The sequence below is a fragment of the Adelges cooleyi genome, unplaced genomic scaffold, assembly GCF_023614345.1.
Source record: "Adelges cooleyi isolate 19-005CV unplaced genomic scaffold, UGA_ACOO_1.1 ACOO_flye_CR_arks_rails_tigmint_CR_PRNA_651, whole genome shotgun sequence".
In the NCBI taxonomy this organism is placed as follows: domain Eukaryota; kingdom Metazoa; phylum Arthropoda; class Insecta; order Hemiptera; family Adelgidae; genus Adelges; species Adelges cooleyi.
The window spans coordinates 11,550,272-11,564,644 of record NW_026096352.1 but is presented as its reverse complement, the minus strand read 5'-3'; the positions used below and the strand labels follow the sequence as shown (position 1 = coordinate 11,564,644).

At 37.0% G+C, this 14,373-nt stretch overlaps 1 protein-coding gene across 6 annotated transcripts in view; it reads right to left on the bottom strand.

Moving 5' to 3' along the window:
• LOC126845000 (nuclear factor 1 X-type) overlaps window positions 1–14,373 on the bottom strand; it is a 101,615-nt gene that overhangs the window by 72,477 nt on the left and 14,765 nt on the right. For all 6 annotated transcript variants that reach the window (XM_050583576.1, XM_050583573.1, XM_050583572.1 and 3 more), the window contains exon 2: window positions 151–306. In XM_050583576.1, the coding sequence (XP_050439533.1) occupies window positions 151–306 (156 nt within the window). The remainder of the gene's footprint in view (window positions 1–150; window positions 307–14,373) is intronic.

Below are 14,373 nucleotides of genomic sequence, written 5' to 3'. Positions count from 1 at the left end.
CCGCCTTCGTCTTCGTCCAACCATTACCACCCGCAGAACAGCCGATCCAGCTGGCCGGCACCGGTGTTTCATGCTTGCGTGTACGGGGGTTAGGTTGGGTATACCCGCCAATGTTATTCAATAGTAATATTATCAGCTTTAAACGCTTACCATCAACTCTTCCTTGCAACGTCTTTCCTCCTCCAGCGACATCCGTTTCTCGTGTTTTTTGAAATACTTGCGTTTGGCTGCCTGCAGGTTAAACCACGTGTAAGAGAACGCTTTGACGTTGGGCAGCAACGCCTCGATGAACGGATGGAACTCATCCTGCAAATATCAAAAAGTCGTAATATTAATATTTATAAAAAAAAAAAATGGAGATCTGCGTAGCAAAAGAGTATTTACACTCAATCAATATCGCAACTATGTTTAGATCTATAGGAAAGCTGCCAGAATCGCATAGGTTTTCCGTTAAAGTGTTTTAAATTTATAGTCCTCGTGTTGTTCCTAGGGGCAGTGCAGAGTGTCTCATAACAAAACTGAAAGGAAATGAGAAGATCACCTGTTATTGAGGAGTTTGTTTTTCGTTCCTGCTTGGAGGGATATCGCTAGAATTGTCCGTGCTATTGGGCATCTATACATTAATATTTAACGTATCAACACTTGTGCATATAATATAACTGTATTGTACTGTACGTGGCGACCACGTGGACCGGGAGCTGCCAATTCGCACTGGGTTAGTAGGGATTCGGCGGCGATATCCTTCGGGCGGCACTCGATGCCAACGAGACCGCCGAGGCCTGCCAAACGCATTGCCGCGACCGCCGTCGCCGTGACCCCGTTGGCCGGCCGTTCTTATGCAATTGGCATGGTCTGTTCGCGTATGCCTTTAGGTCTACACGTTGGAAATGCAGCGCCATCGTACACCCACACGGGAAAATCTCACGTCACAACTTATGTCAGTGTACATGTACTATGTGCCTGTGTGTACTGTGCCCGCCGAGGAGATGCGCAAAAAAATGCCTTTGGATCCGTAAGACCACCCCCAACCACACCCGTTTCACCGGACAACTGCGGAGACTTAAGGATACTCGACGAAACTGAGTGACTAAGTGATAGTATTATGTTCCATTGCTAAAGTATAGTCGGCCACGTTAACTACCCACGCTTACATTATTACAATTCAACGCCCATCGGTCAGATGAAGTTGAATAATTAACTTTCGATTGACCATTCCCCCCATAGGTTTTTTTGTCAAGACGATTTCGTGAGATCTGGCATTGTATACCTACGTTACAGAGCGGTTGACTAGGTCAGCAGAAGAACATGGTTATTGCCAAAACCGTGTCGTCGAACGAAAACACGTTTATCAATTGAAATCGTGTCAACAACTCGTTATGAATACAAACTTAAAAATGCACAATGTAAACGGACGGCAGTTGGAATAAAACTAATATTCAAATCCATTTTTCATGCATAATTATGCGTTTACGAAATTTCTATAAATTTATAATGCCACGTGTAGGTTTCGTGGACGTGGTTTTAAGGTTGCTAAATAAGATTTTGAAAAAAACGGCGATCCCCAACTAAACAGACCTCTGCCTGTTTCAAATCGATTTTGTAAACTTACAATACGACGACTACGATAATATCAATATTATTATATAAACACCAACTAACGACTAAGGAAAAAAAAATGTTTAAGATTTCAAAGATATTAACGTTTTTTTTATTTTATTATTTTTTTTCGTCAAGATTATAATAAATAATAATAAAAAGACACCGCGCGGTCGTTAAATATATCTGTCCGATGTAAAATATTGAACGTTTGTAAATAATCTGCATTAAGTCCGTTCACATTTTCCTACACGGTAAATCCGATTGGGTATTTTTCAAAATGACCAATTGAACAGCGAACGCGCGTGCATCGAGTTGAGTCTTTGGACGCCTGATCGATAAGGAAACAAGGCGTAATTAATGACACTCGCATCAATTGAAATGGGGATTCGTTGCACATAGCCGTGCATGTAGTAGTCATAATTTATTATAGATGTCCACAAATACACACACACACACACACAATATACACATGTATATATATATATATATATATATATATATATATATATATATATATATATATATATAAATATATATAAATATGTCTATGTCTGCGAAACACAAGGAACGTTATAAGCGTAGCTGATGTTATTGAATAAGACAAATTGTTTTGTACATATTATAATACCTAATCTAACAGCGATGATCGTCGTAGTGTATGTGTGCATAGTACACACATGGACTTCTTATAAGTAAAACATAGCTAGTCAAAAAAAAATAACTATAATACATTAAACTATAATAAACAACATAGTTTTTTTTTTATAGATGTACGCATTGTATTTCAATAATCTATCACACGCCACGTGCTACTCCCGTAATTAGGCTTCGACTGTTTAAAATGTATTGAATAAATAGATAGCAAGGGAAAAAAATTACCGAATACTGACCGTTGACACCATTGCCGATTACATTAGTACACTGCAAGGCGAGGAGAACTGGATTTAAAACAACTATCTTGCGTTGTACGTGTGTTACACTAATATAGTAAATTGATGATACAAATAGTATGATTAAGATATAAAAAATGGTGCCCCGAGATCCGACCACAGGAATTCATGACGGAGAGACATATTTTACTAGTGCAAACACAATCAAAAACAAAAGCACAATCGTAAAAATAGAAAAGATGCCATAGCAAAATGCTAATAAATTGTAAAAATTAATAAGTTGTAGAAGCGCCTATTTATATATATATATATATATATATAAGCTACTTTTTACTACTTTGGCTTTGCTAATATGTAAATTCAGGTAGGTATAACCGAAAATATTGTTAAAATTGTAATCAATTAATTTTGTAATTAAACTATTTTTCAATTTGCACATCTTTATATCCCAGTGGTTTGAGTACTATTAAAATTATATATGTAGAAGTATTATAGTCATAAGAGCTCGGTCCGGGAACGTCCTGATGGTCTTTTAGTGCGGCCCACAAAGCGAACGCGCACATGCTAGTTGAAAATCACTAAGAAGAGTCGGCAAAATAAAAAATAAAATAATAATAATCATACTAATAAAATAAAGAAATAACAACTACTCCTTACATGTGCTTCGCATTTGAAATATTAAATCGGTATACGCGCCACATGTGTTGGAAATATTAAGTCGGTCGCTGTGCCCGCGTACAGAGCCTATACGTGTGTGCGCTATGTGTTTAAATATATAAAAATAATTATTATTTTAACGCACAAATCACAATTGAGCGATTTAACCACACAAAACGGTTCGAACCAGATACGCACGTGAGCTGTATATATGGACCACACGTAGAGACGGTATGATAATATGGTCTGTACTATAATATTAACATGAACCAAAGGATCGACCAAAGGCCTATTAACGCATAAAGTTGTATTGCTGCTGGAGTTCTTGGACATGTGAAAATCCGCCTTATGTCAATAATTATGTAACGATATTGGCCGTTATCAAGACACCGTTAGGTTAGGTTAGTTCAGGCGAGACGTGGACTGACCAGGATTTAGACGGTATACGTTATGGCTAGCTATAATGTGTTTGCATTTTAAATCATGTGTTCTGCTGGCCTCTGACCGAGTTTCGTTGGAATACTTAAGCGTTTTAGGTTAGGTTAGGTGTTTCCCGCAGAGAATATGCTAAAACCATCAACCGCCTATATATGTAATAGGCGGCGCGGCGACGACCACAGTATCACAGCAAAGTCGCAGTTGACCTCAAAATTAAAATGTTGGGCGAATACTACTTTATGCGTCCGCAATGATATCGGATCTGAAGAATTAAAACCCATCCTTATAATACTTGTACACACACACACACACGCCGACATTATCGTTTATCTTCTTCGCCTGGTACAGTAAATTATCTGTCATCTTATTCTATATGTTATTTTTATTTATCCGAAAAGAAATCTTAATCGGATTGTGTGATGTATGATATGCGCACGGTTAAATAGCCTATTATAATGATACATCCATGTAATAGTATGCAAGTGTAGTTCATGTATAAGTGTATTTTTATTGCTGTAATATAAAAACGTTTCAAGAACAATAATAATATCTCTTGTATTCACATACTATACGGACTCTACAGCTAAGCTATTATAGTACTTTGTCGTAATCTACATTTTGAATACATAATGTCTACACGCGCAACAATTTATTGAAATCTATCAAAAAGTTGATTCGTTCTGTACTTAACAGTTACTCGGGATGTTTTAAAAATTAAACTATTAAACTAGGAAAAACAATTTAATAAGCTTAATCTGATTACGCCGACAAATTGTAATATATTTACATGTATGTATTGGAGTGTGAGATTTTTTATTGTTTATTATATTGACCGATGTAATAAAATAAATAAAAAACTAATCTGCCTGTCTGACGGTCAGAAACTACTTGGCGCCTTTTTATTAATACAAAATAATAATAATAATAAAAAAATTGTCTTATTCTAGTAATCCGTAGCTCGGTGTACAAGAAGGAATATCAAACTTGATAGTGCCAACAATGCAGAAGTACAAAAAAAAACCGAAACCCTAGATCGAGATAAAAAGCTTTCTACTTAAAACACAAATGGTGTGTGAGTTAAAGAAATTAAAAGTTTCACACTTAAAATTGGCAAAACTAACCGTTGTTAGCAGTTCTAGCGCCAAGCCACAGCTATAATACTATAAGCACGCCCTTGATGGTTTTGTTAATATTGAAGTCAAACATAAGTAGTAGACATTGTAGAGATTGAAAACTTCCCGTCTACAATCTTTAGACAAAAATGTCAATGCCAATGTCGTTTATACATAGTACACGACAACATAATTTTGAGTATTTTTTTAAATAATTTTCACCACTCCGTTTAATTCGTGCACCACAACGGCTAATTTACCAATCTACAAGTAAGATCTTACCTAACCAGTTTGGATGACGACAAACCGGCAACTTTGCAGAATTCCTGCTCGCGTGCGCATCATTACCGTCTAGGCGATAAATGTCACTTTATCGCGTTTTAAGTTATAGAAGAGGCTACAATGAAAGAACCGCATCGGATGATAACAAATCCAAACGATTGGCCATTTGTAAACATTACTTCAGCTATAATAATTTTGTGTTTATAGCTTCGATGCGTAGCTGAGAAGGTATTATTTTTTACAATGTGTTTTTTTTTGTCTGTACCCTCGATATCTTCGTGTAGCCACGCTATAGACAAGAGAAATCGTACCCGTAAGGTACATTATCGGACCGAAAATTTAAAAAGTTCATCCCTTCCCCTTCAAAATGGAGAAAACCCCCCCAAAAATAGTCCAATTAGTTGCAAATTTGTATAGAATATTATCCCTTATAATAGTATACCATTATGCTTTGAGTTCACTTTACTGGCTTATTTCTGTGACAGGTATGGTCCGCTTTCCGTCAAATCTACATCCGAGAGCTTCCGCACTTTCTTATCAGCCTTTCCCTCCCCCCACCCCTAATTATACCTGACGTTTTCGGTTCGGCTGAAGCCAGACAAAACCGGACCTGGCAAACAAGCCGTGTCAGCCCAAGGACATGCGGTTAGGTACATCCTGCCACCTCCGGGCTGGGTTCGGAGCTTCGTTGATTGTCCGCGGTCGAAATACACAAACCGTCTCACGTTATGGTCGACCGACACGGACGGCTCCGGGTATTTTTGAACCACGGTAGCCGTACAGTGGCAAACACACACACAGAGCACAGATGCAGGCAAATAATATACAGTGCACGCCACAAAAACACATCACAAGAGACGCGCGCGCACGCACGGGTCTCCTCCTGCACTATAACATAATAATATAGACTAGATCTGCAGCCCGTTTGGATGTCGCTGGCTATTTATAAATCCAAACGGCGGCGGCGGCGAACTCATACACGAGGCTTATCCGTCAGCGAAGAGTCGCACTTAAAAACCGAAACGTTGCACAACACATGGGAATAAGGTCGACGACCTTGTTGCTCCTACTCGGATGATGTTGATGATGATAATGACGATGGAAAAAAAACCGGGAAAATAATATAATATTACTACACACACACGGGCAAACGCATGCGAAGAGATATAACACCACGGCCATGGGACACCCACATTCCCTCCGTTGACTCTGTTATAACGTATATAGATGCACGCGCATATCAAACATGCTATATACCTGTATTGTACAGCCGTCGTACCCACGAGTTAGGCACCTACCACCTCTGTATAATATACGTACACCGTAATATTATTATAGTAACGTGATACCCATGCCGGACGGTGTACCTATCCCCGAAGAATGCGTGCTTCGCCCCTGTGGTCGGCCGGACGACCGGCTCGCGTCGGATCCATAATAACGCGTGCCACGTTTGATTCATTACATTATCTGTGTATTTACATCTATACGGATAGTTAACTCAAAACAAAACAAAAAAAGCTTCGAAAAGCTCGAAGCTGCAGATCCGATACAGCAGTGGGACACGTGTGCAACAAGCGTGGGCGTTTGCACTCGTGTGGCTTTTTTATACTTAACCTTAGATTATGACTATATATATATATAAACAAGTAACACACGGGATAGCGGTGTGCCGTAAGCAAGGGTTAGAACAAGCCGAGCACAAACCCAGGACATCGTAACGTTCGTAATTGGAATTCCGGGCCGTAAGTCCTAACGTTATAGGGTTTTTTTTAAACAGAAAGAACGTTTATAGAATTTAAACTATTTGATTCATTTAACTAATAATATTCTGGCAAAATACGGTATATACAGCACTAAAAATTAACAGCACTGGACAAAAATGTCTTTATTACATACAAATTATTATAAACCACCTAACACAATCACTTCCCAAAAAAACAACAACCTTTATGCACCACTTCTACCGGCGGTCCATAAGCTTATATATCATGCCCATCATAGTGTTATGAACTATGGACAAGATATGTTAAACATATTATGCGAGGATTAGACGAACCTACACACTCACTTAACATATTATACAGTGTTTCTATCCAATTGACTATTTTTTTAATATTCGTTTTTACCAAACTTGTATTTATACTGACGTTGGAAATTTATGGTAGAGCATGTAATGTTGTGTAAGGTTATTCTATGTAAAGGCGAGTGCATAAAGGAGTACTTAAGATGGTCTTTCCTCGTATGAGTTTATACTAATAGGTTTATCTGTGTTTTGCCGACGATGCAAGAGAGAATAATATGAATAAAATAGTAATTATATTATACGATTATAAGTTTTTATGTATACCTACTATATATAAATAATATATTTTACTCGAATCTATGTAGTCGTGAATGTACGCATTTCAATTTATCGAAGGAATAATTTTCAGATTATTCACTATAATATTATATCAAATCCGGTTTCAATGTCGTCTGAAAAGATAAAAAAATAACCTCAGGACACATTAATAGTGTATGATACGTGCTACATAATATAATATAGCTATACAGCTATATTACTATTGTCGTCTTTAACGTGCGATCACAAGGTCCAATTAAGTATTCACATTTTTTTATATATTTTTTTTTGTATACACTGTACGTACCTATGCGGCTTAGACCATTATAATATAATAACGATAGAGTACTAAAAAAGTATCCAATTGATTAACCATTAACAGCCATCCGGGAAACAAACGAATTGTGTGTTCGTGTACACAATATATATATTGAGGGTGGTGGCAGGGGAGGTAACCGAAAAAAATAATAACAACAAACGGCTAGGGGAGAAGGCGCAATATATAGACGCACTTAATAGGTTGTGTGTGTCTTTTCGCCACCATCTCCCCTACCCATCCTCTCACTGTGGCACCCGCAGCGTCATCTAAAAGTGGATATGTGTGTGTGTGTGCGTATTCCATTTGCATAATTTTTTCGAGAACAACCCGTATCAGAGAGCAATAAACAACTATGGAGGGGCGCGGTGGGTGCAGACGATTTTTATATAATATGCAGTCTCATTCTTGGTCGGGCCCGGAGTAATAAATAGTAGTTTGTACTTGGCGTATTAATGCGATTGCCTCTCTTTTATTTATATATTTTTTTTCTCCTTCTTACTCCTCCACTGATGCATTTTCTACGGCAGATAAGATCGAGAGGAACGCGCATCATCATATAACTCAGTGTTTAAGCGCGGACGAGGAGAAGACAGGAGAGGGCCGGGCGGGGGCAAGGCGCGCTCTAACTCGAATTAAAGGATAAAACGCCGTAATCTTCCTATTTCTTTTTTTTTTTTCCTGTTCTCATTGCGGATTTCCGGACCAGATTTACATAGGTATTGCCTTGTATAACCAGCTCGAAACACCCACAATAAGGATCAGTTTAATTTTCAACAAACCCTCGGCGACTGCGGCCGCGTTGTGTCGTTGTGCGTTTTACCTACCTACTCGTTCGCATGAAAATTGAGTGAATATTTTTACGAAGGAAAACTAAAGACCCAATCAAACGTCATATCCATCCATTGATACACCTCTTAACCGTTAAATAAACCGTACAATAACGATGCGGAGTTCCACTGCGGACATGTTATAGTGTTTTTTTTTATTAGTAGCTTCTGGTAACCGTGTGCACGCGGTCAAGTACAGGTGAACAATAAAACACAACATTATTATTTACATAATATACCAACAATATTTCAATGAAGACATTGTTAGCATTTTAAATTGAGTCTATTGTTTGCTCGCACAGTCCAAACTTACGATTTGTCAACACAATTTAATAATATTGTAAAAAAAAAAAATACTTACATCCCACTTATAACGGTACCTACACAATGCCGAGATTGACCATACAAGATAAAAACTCCATGACTAATACTATTATACACTACACGGATAGTACTTGGAAGTGAACACCTAACGCTTTGTAATTACACGTTTACTTTACAACCACAATATTGCTTGAACATTTTTTGTTTTTATTTCACAGCCTAAAACCCAGTAATAGCACAGTGTGGGTTTGATTTTTATTGCAGGTAAACAATTTTTACAATTTTCAGTTTTGCTGAGCTTATGTTAAAATGTAAGTAATTTTTTGATGATTTAAAAACAAATTGTGTGTAATTTGTAAATGTAACAATCGGTTTCCTTTTGCAGACGATATGTTCATTATACTATTAACGATGAAATGTTATTGAAATATTTATTAAACGTATAATACTATACGAACAGCACGAATCATTCGTACGACTTTTTTTATGACCCTTGTACATTATTATTAGAACGACGACTTAAGCCCTATTCGAAATGACTGGTTCAATTATTTAAACGGCGATATCGGGTTACAAGTAAAGGGACGATTTCAAAGGAGTGTCCGAGCCCGTTCCCGGCAAACTTTTGGACACAACATAGGAGGTGCCCATCGTGGTGACCATAAATCCCCGGCGGATCGTCCTCTCTCTCAGCTTTCGAACACGACCGTAATATTATTATAACGCGAACAAACGCCCGGAATCGTTGATTTTAAATCCACACCCCTTTCTTAACCGATCAACGGCAAATCCGAACGGTAAACAGTACACAAACAGGGAAAGAACATACGTTTTATTTTTTATATTTGAATAGCGAAACAAACGCGGTTTTTAATTTGTAAGCCTCATTCGGACTTCACGCTCAACATATTTTATTGTACAGGGGTATCGAGGGGCAGTGTGAATAGTGTTAGCACCGGGCTATGTTTTACAATATTCAACTGAATTAATAATAATATGTAAATATTTTGGTAACAATGTTGTCTTTGTGGTGCTATATCGATGCCTCTGGGTTGAGTTAAAAAGGACATTGATACGAGTGAAACAGAAAACTTATGGCCAAGCTGATATATTGTTTTTGTTCGCAATTATCAGTTTTAATGATCAATTATAGCTTTGTTTTTCGGACGAAAAACAAATTCCGTTAAATAAATTACCAATTATTTTTAAAATTTAATATAGATAAAATTAGTTTGTTAGGCGGAAGATGATCAGTAAGCAGTTTTAGAGTAAATTTGAACAAAATTATAGCTGAAAAATAAAAAAATAGTGACTTTGTGTACATTTATCATGCATAAAGCATCGAGTCTTTTGCCGGTCATGGTAGAGCACAACAAGGTTTAACCCTCCGCATGTAAGCAGCACTAAGATTAGTTGTCGAGATGTTGAGATCAATAAAAATTGCCGAAAATACTGATGGGTAAAATATTTCTGTTTCTCCCAATATATGCAAAACCTCTTTTGGTTTCTGAATTTCTGTCCGTACATTTTGGGAATTAAACCAAATCATTGATTAAGCTGGAAAATTATCCAGAAAAAGCTATACTTTCAAGAATTATTTTCGATAAATTAATTATCTATATTACCGTTAATCAAGCTTGTTTATACGTTCTGGCAACAAATTAAAATAAGAATAAGGTACTTCTTTTTCATATTCTTAAATCCATTTTTTACACTATTAAATCGAGATACAGAATAAAAATATTTATTTGTTAATATGATAAATAGTGGTACGTTTGCTCTTTGTAATTGTTACTTAAATATCCGTTGAGCTTAATAATTTTTTCATTTTTCCCAAAACATTAAAGGTAACATTTGCAAACCAAAATTATGGGTAGATAAGTTTTGTTCTCAGAAAATGAACAATATGACCGCCCTAAGCTTGAACGAAAGAACTCTAAAAAACACTCTGGAACGTTGCATTTTAACATTTCAAAAAAAATCCAAAAAGCACCCTGCCCAAAAACTTTTATAATTGTTGTAATCGTTTAACAATTTGTTTTGAAGACAAAGCCCAATCACTTGCCACGTCCGACTTTTGCGTTCTTTAGTCGACCGAAAACCTCAGTATAGGTGTGTTATTTATAGGAACCGTTTGTAAACGCGCCGAAAATCATTGTCTGGCCAGAGTCGAACGCCCTTCGGTGGTACAGCCGTTTCGTTTTAAAATTACCGTAAATGACAAACAAGTGTATGTGACGCATACACAGATATACATAATATTATTATATACAGACACTGAACCAGAGCTCGTGAATTACCCGTCGGCAGAGTGTGTACACGGTCTGAACAACAATAGGCGACAATGTGGGGACCCGAAGAGTGAGAGACGACCGCCGCCGAGCACGGCGATTTATAATACCTAATACATAATATTATTATTATTATTGTAATGCGTATAGAAACGGGTAGGAAAAGTAGTGTACCGTCCGACTACCGAACACGTTTAATCGCCACCGCCGTTTGTTATGCTGACCCTTTAAACCCTTTCCCCGTCTCACTCGCTGTATCTCCGCTGCGGCTTGGGTGGTTCTTGTCCAACGCCAAAACACGGTTTCGTCCAAAAATCCCCGCGCCTAGCAAATAACATACAAAACGGTTTCGACGTTTCACAAAAAAAAAAAAAGCCCAGCACAAGAGCCGGCTCATTGTTTTTTTTTTCATTCCCAGTCTAATATTATTATAAAATATTTTTCCACCAGTTTTAATTTATCGGCACCGAACTACCCGAACTTATGGCCGAGACGATGTCTCCCTCCTCTTTTGTTTTGCTTTCATTTCAATTTAATTTATCGTAGTATTTAGTTGTTTTTTATGTTGATAATTTTTTTTAAGTGCCTCGACTTTGGTTCGAAAAGCGCGCTCGTAAATCTATCGGTCCGACTCGCCAGTTCCCCCCTTTTTTTTTTTAAATAATAATAATAATCGTAACGCGACTCTCCTCAGACTCGCTCGTTCGAATGTTATAATATGTGATTGTGTGTGTAACGTTATTCGGTAGTATAGTCATTGCAATGGGGTAAGTATAAATTATTTTTATTTGTGCCTTCGGGTTAGTCGTCGGCCGCGTTACCATATTGCATGTAAACGCTTTGTCATAATATAACGCGGTAATTGCCGTTATGGCAACAGCTGACAAATCGTATTTAGAGAAAGATAAAAAATACATGAATCGGTAAATAATAATATTATATTATGATACTTGTGGCGAGTATTAAGTTTGAGACCACTAGTAGAAACTTGTATTTCAATGTCTATGGTGCATAGTACACCACTTGGGGGGATGCACCACTTAAGAGAAATAAAAGATCTCGTATATTATAAGATATTATAGCTGTAGTGTTATTAATCGTTATATAATATTATTTATAGCGCAGGAGTCAAGGTTCGGTTCGTATATGACGGCTTAAAAATGTTACAATGTGGCAATAAAATGTAATAATTTAACGTACTGCGAACTCGCGTTAAAACCGTTCAAACCGTTCGCGTTACAATGTCTTCTCAAACGTCAAGGATGATAATAATAATAATTATTCTTGTTTTACGCCGCACTGCAAACGATAAACTTGTCAACGGCCCTCGCCTATGCAGTTGTTATAGACGAGAAAATCCGGAAACATTGTAATATTAATAATGGTAATACTACATGAAAAATGCAATTGCTCGCGTTTGTTACCGCATAGGGTTTAGTGTAATATGTGTATATGTATATGAATTGATCGAGCCGACGTCGTCTGCATCTCTATACCAGATCTTATATAATGTACGAAGGTTTATCCCAACACGAGTTGCACGCCCGCGAAAAATTGCCAGTCATTTGTTCGCCATTTGCTGTGTGTTAACACACAGTAGATCTACACACGACTCTTGCCACTAGTATTGCCGCCGCTACTACTTTTACTACTACTATTCCTGCTGTCTACTTCTACAGCTACTACTGTTGTTGCTTATGATGTATATGATGCTGCTGCTTTGTGTGTGTGTATACAGCGATATAATAATATCCTCCTTTTTTTTTCTTTCCTGAACGCCGCCGTTAGCACAAGAGCGCACGCATCGCTGACAACCGCAGAATTAATGAGTCGTCATGCCGGTTCTTTTAAATCCTGCGGACGCCTAAATCCTTTGCAATCGCACATATACAAAAACCGCAGACATCCCCTTAGATTAATTGCCTTTAACGCTTGCTATGCCCCTCGTGACGACTTATCGATGCCCATCGATCGGCGACCCGTCCGACCAACTCCGGCGAGCCTTTCAATGTGTATATACCGACGGCAAATCTACCGCAGAGTCCACCGCCTTTAAAGTAGGTAATTACAAGCAAGGATGTGGAAAGACGCTGTTGTTGAGAGCCTAAGGTTAAAATCAAATGTCAATGTATATGCAAGTAATCATCGACATAATAGATGTAACCGACTTGGTTACAAATAATATGCTATTATGCAAAGTACCTATGCTGTTTTGATATAGGTAACCAACTACTAATAATTATTCCAAAAACCGAACTCTGCACGAAGACCCTAATATAATACTACTGAAAAAAAATACTGTTATAATTAATATTCTCATACTATGCCCATCGTGGTGAGTAGAATAGCTAAAATAACGGAATCGATGGATTTCATAGTTGAGTTTATCGAGTAGAGCGAGTGTTTTCGACTTATATAATCGCTTTTATTTTAAGTATATATAAGCATGCTTCAAAATAATCTGTAAATGTAGCTTATTATACTTTTTATTTTTTGATAATTTAGACTATGTTAGATTAGTATACACGTCGTTAAGCGTGGTAAACGCAAAATGACCCATTCACAAAGTATGTCGTAAACAGGGTGATCCATCGGACGTAAGACACTAATTTTCTTGGAAAATATGAATATTTTGAAAAATTTTTTTTTCTCATACTTGTAGGTACATGTTTTACTATATTTTTCAATACTTAGAAATGTTTTGCCTTCATCTCTTATACATAAAAGAAGATGGGCTTGGTTTTTCCAAATGGGAACATATGTTTTTAACTACATAAATATGTAGACAACAAATTTAAACAAATGTTAGCGTTTGAATTTTTAATTTCCATCAATCAGTTCGTTTACAAAGACTTTAATTAAAAATAAAACGAGTAGCCGTCACTGTTTTCATAGGTAGATAAAACCGCTTGTCTATCATAATCTCAAAACATTTCATTTCGTCTAGTTTTCGGTGTATGGGACAACGCGAATATAAATATAGTATATACATTTATGGGCTACTGAATTTTTGGAAACCGAAGACTTATGACAATTATTATACAATAATTTTCAAAATATTCAAATTTTCCAAGAAAATTAGTGTCTTATATCAGATGGATCACCCTGTATACACATATAAATATATACTATTATATTATATCCACATAAAGGTTTACATGTATGAGTGTACACGAGCCGGTCGCGTCCGCGGTAACGTCTATTTTGAGCGTAAAATGAGACATGTAAAAGTCGATATACACGACCGGCGGTCGCATAGAAGTTTTAACTTGTAATAATATAATATATATTAT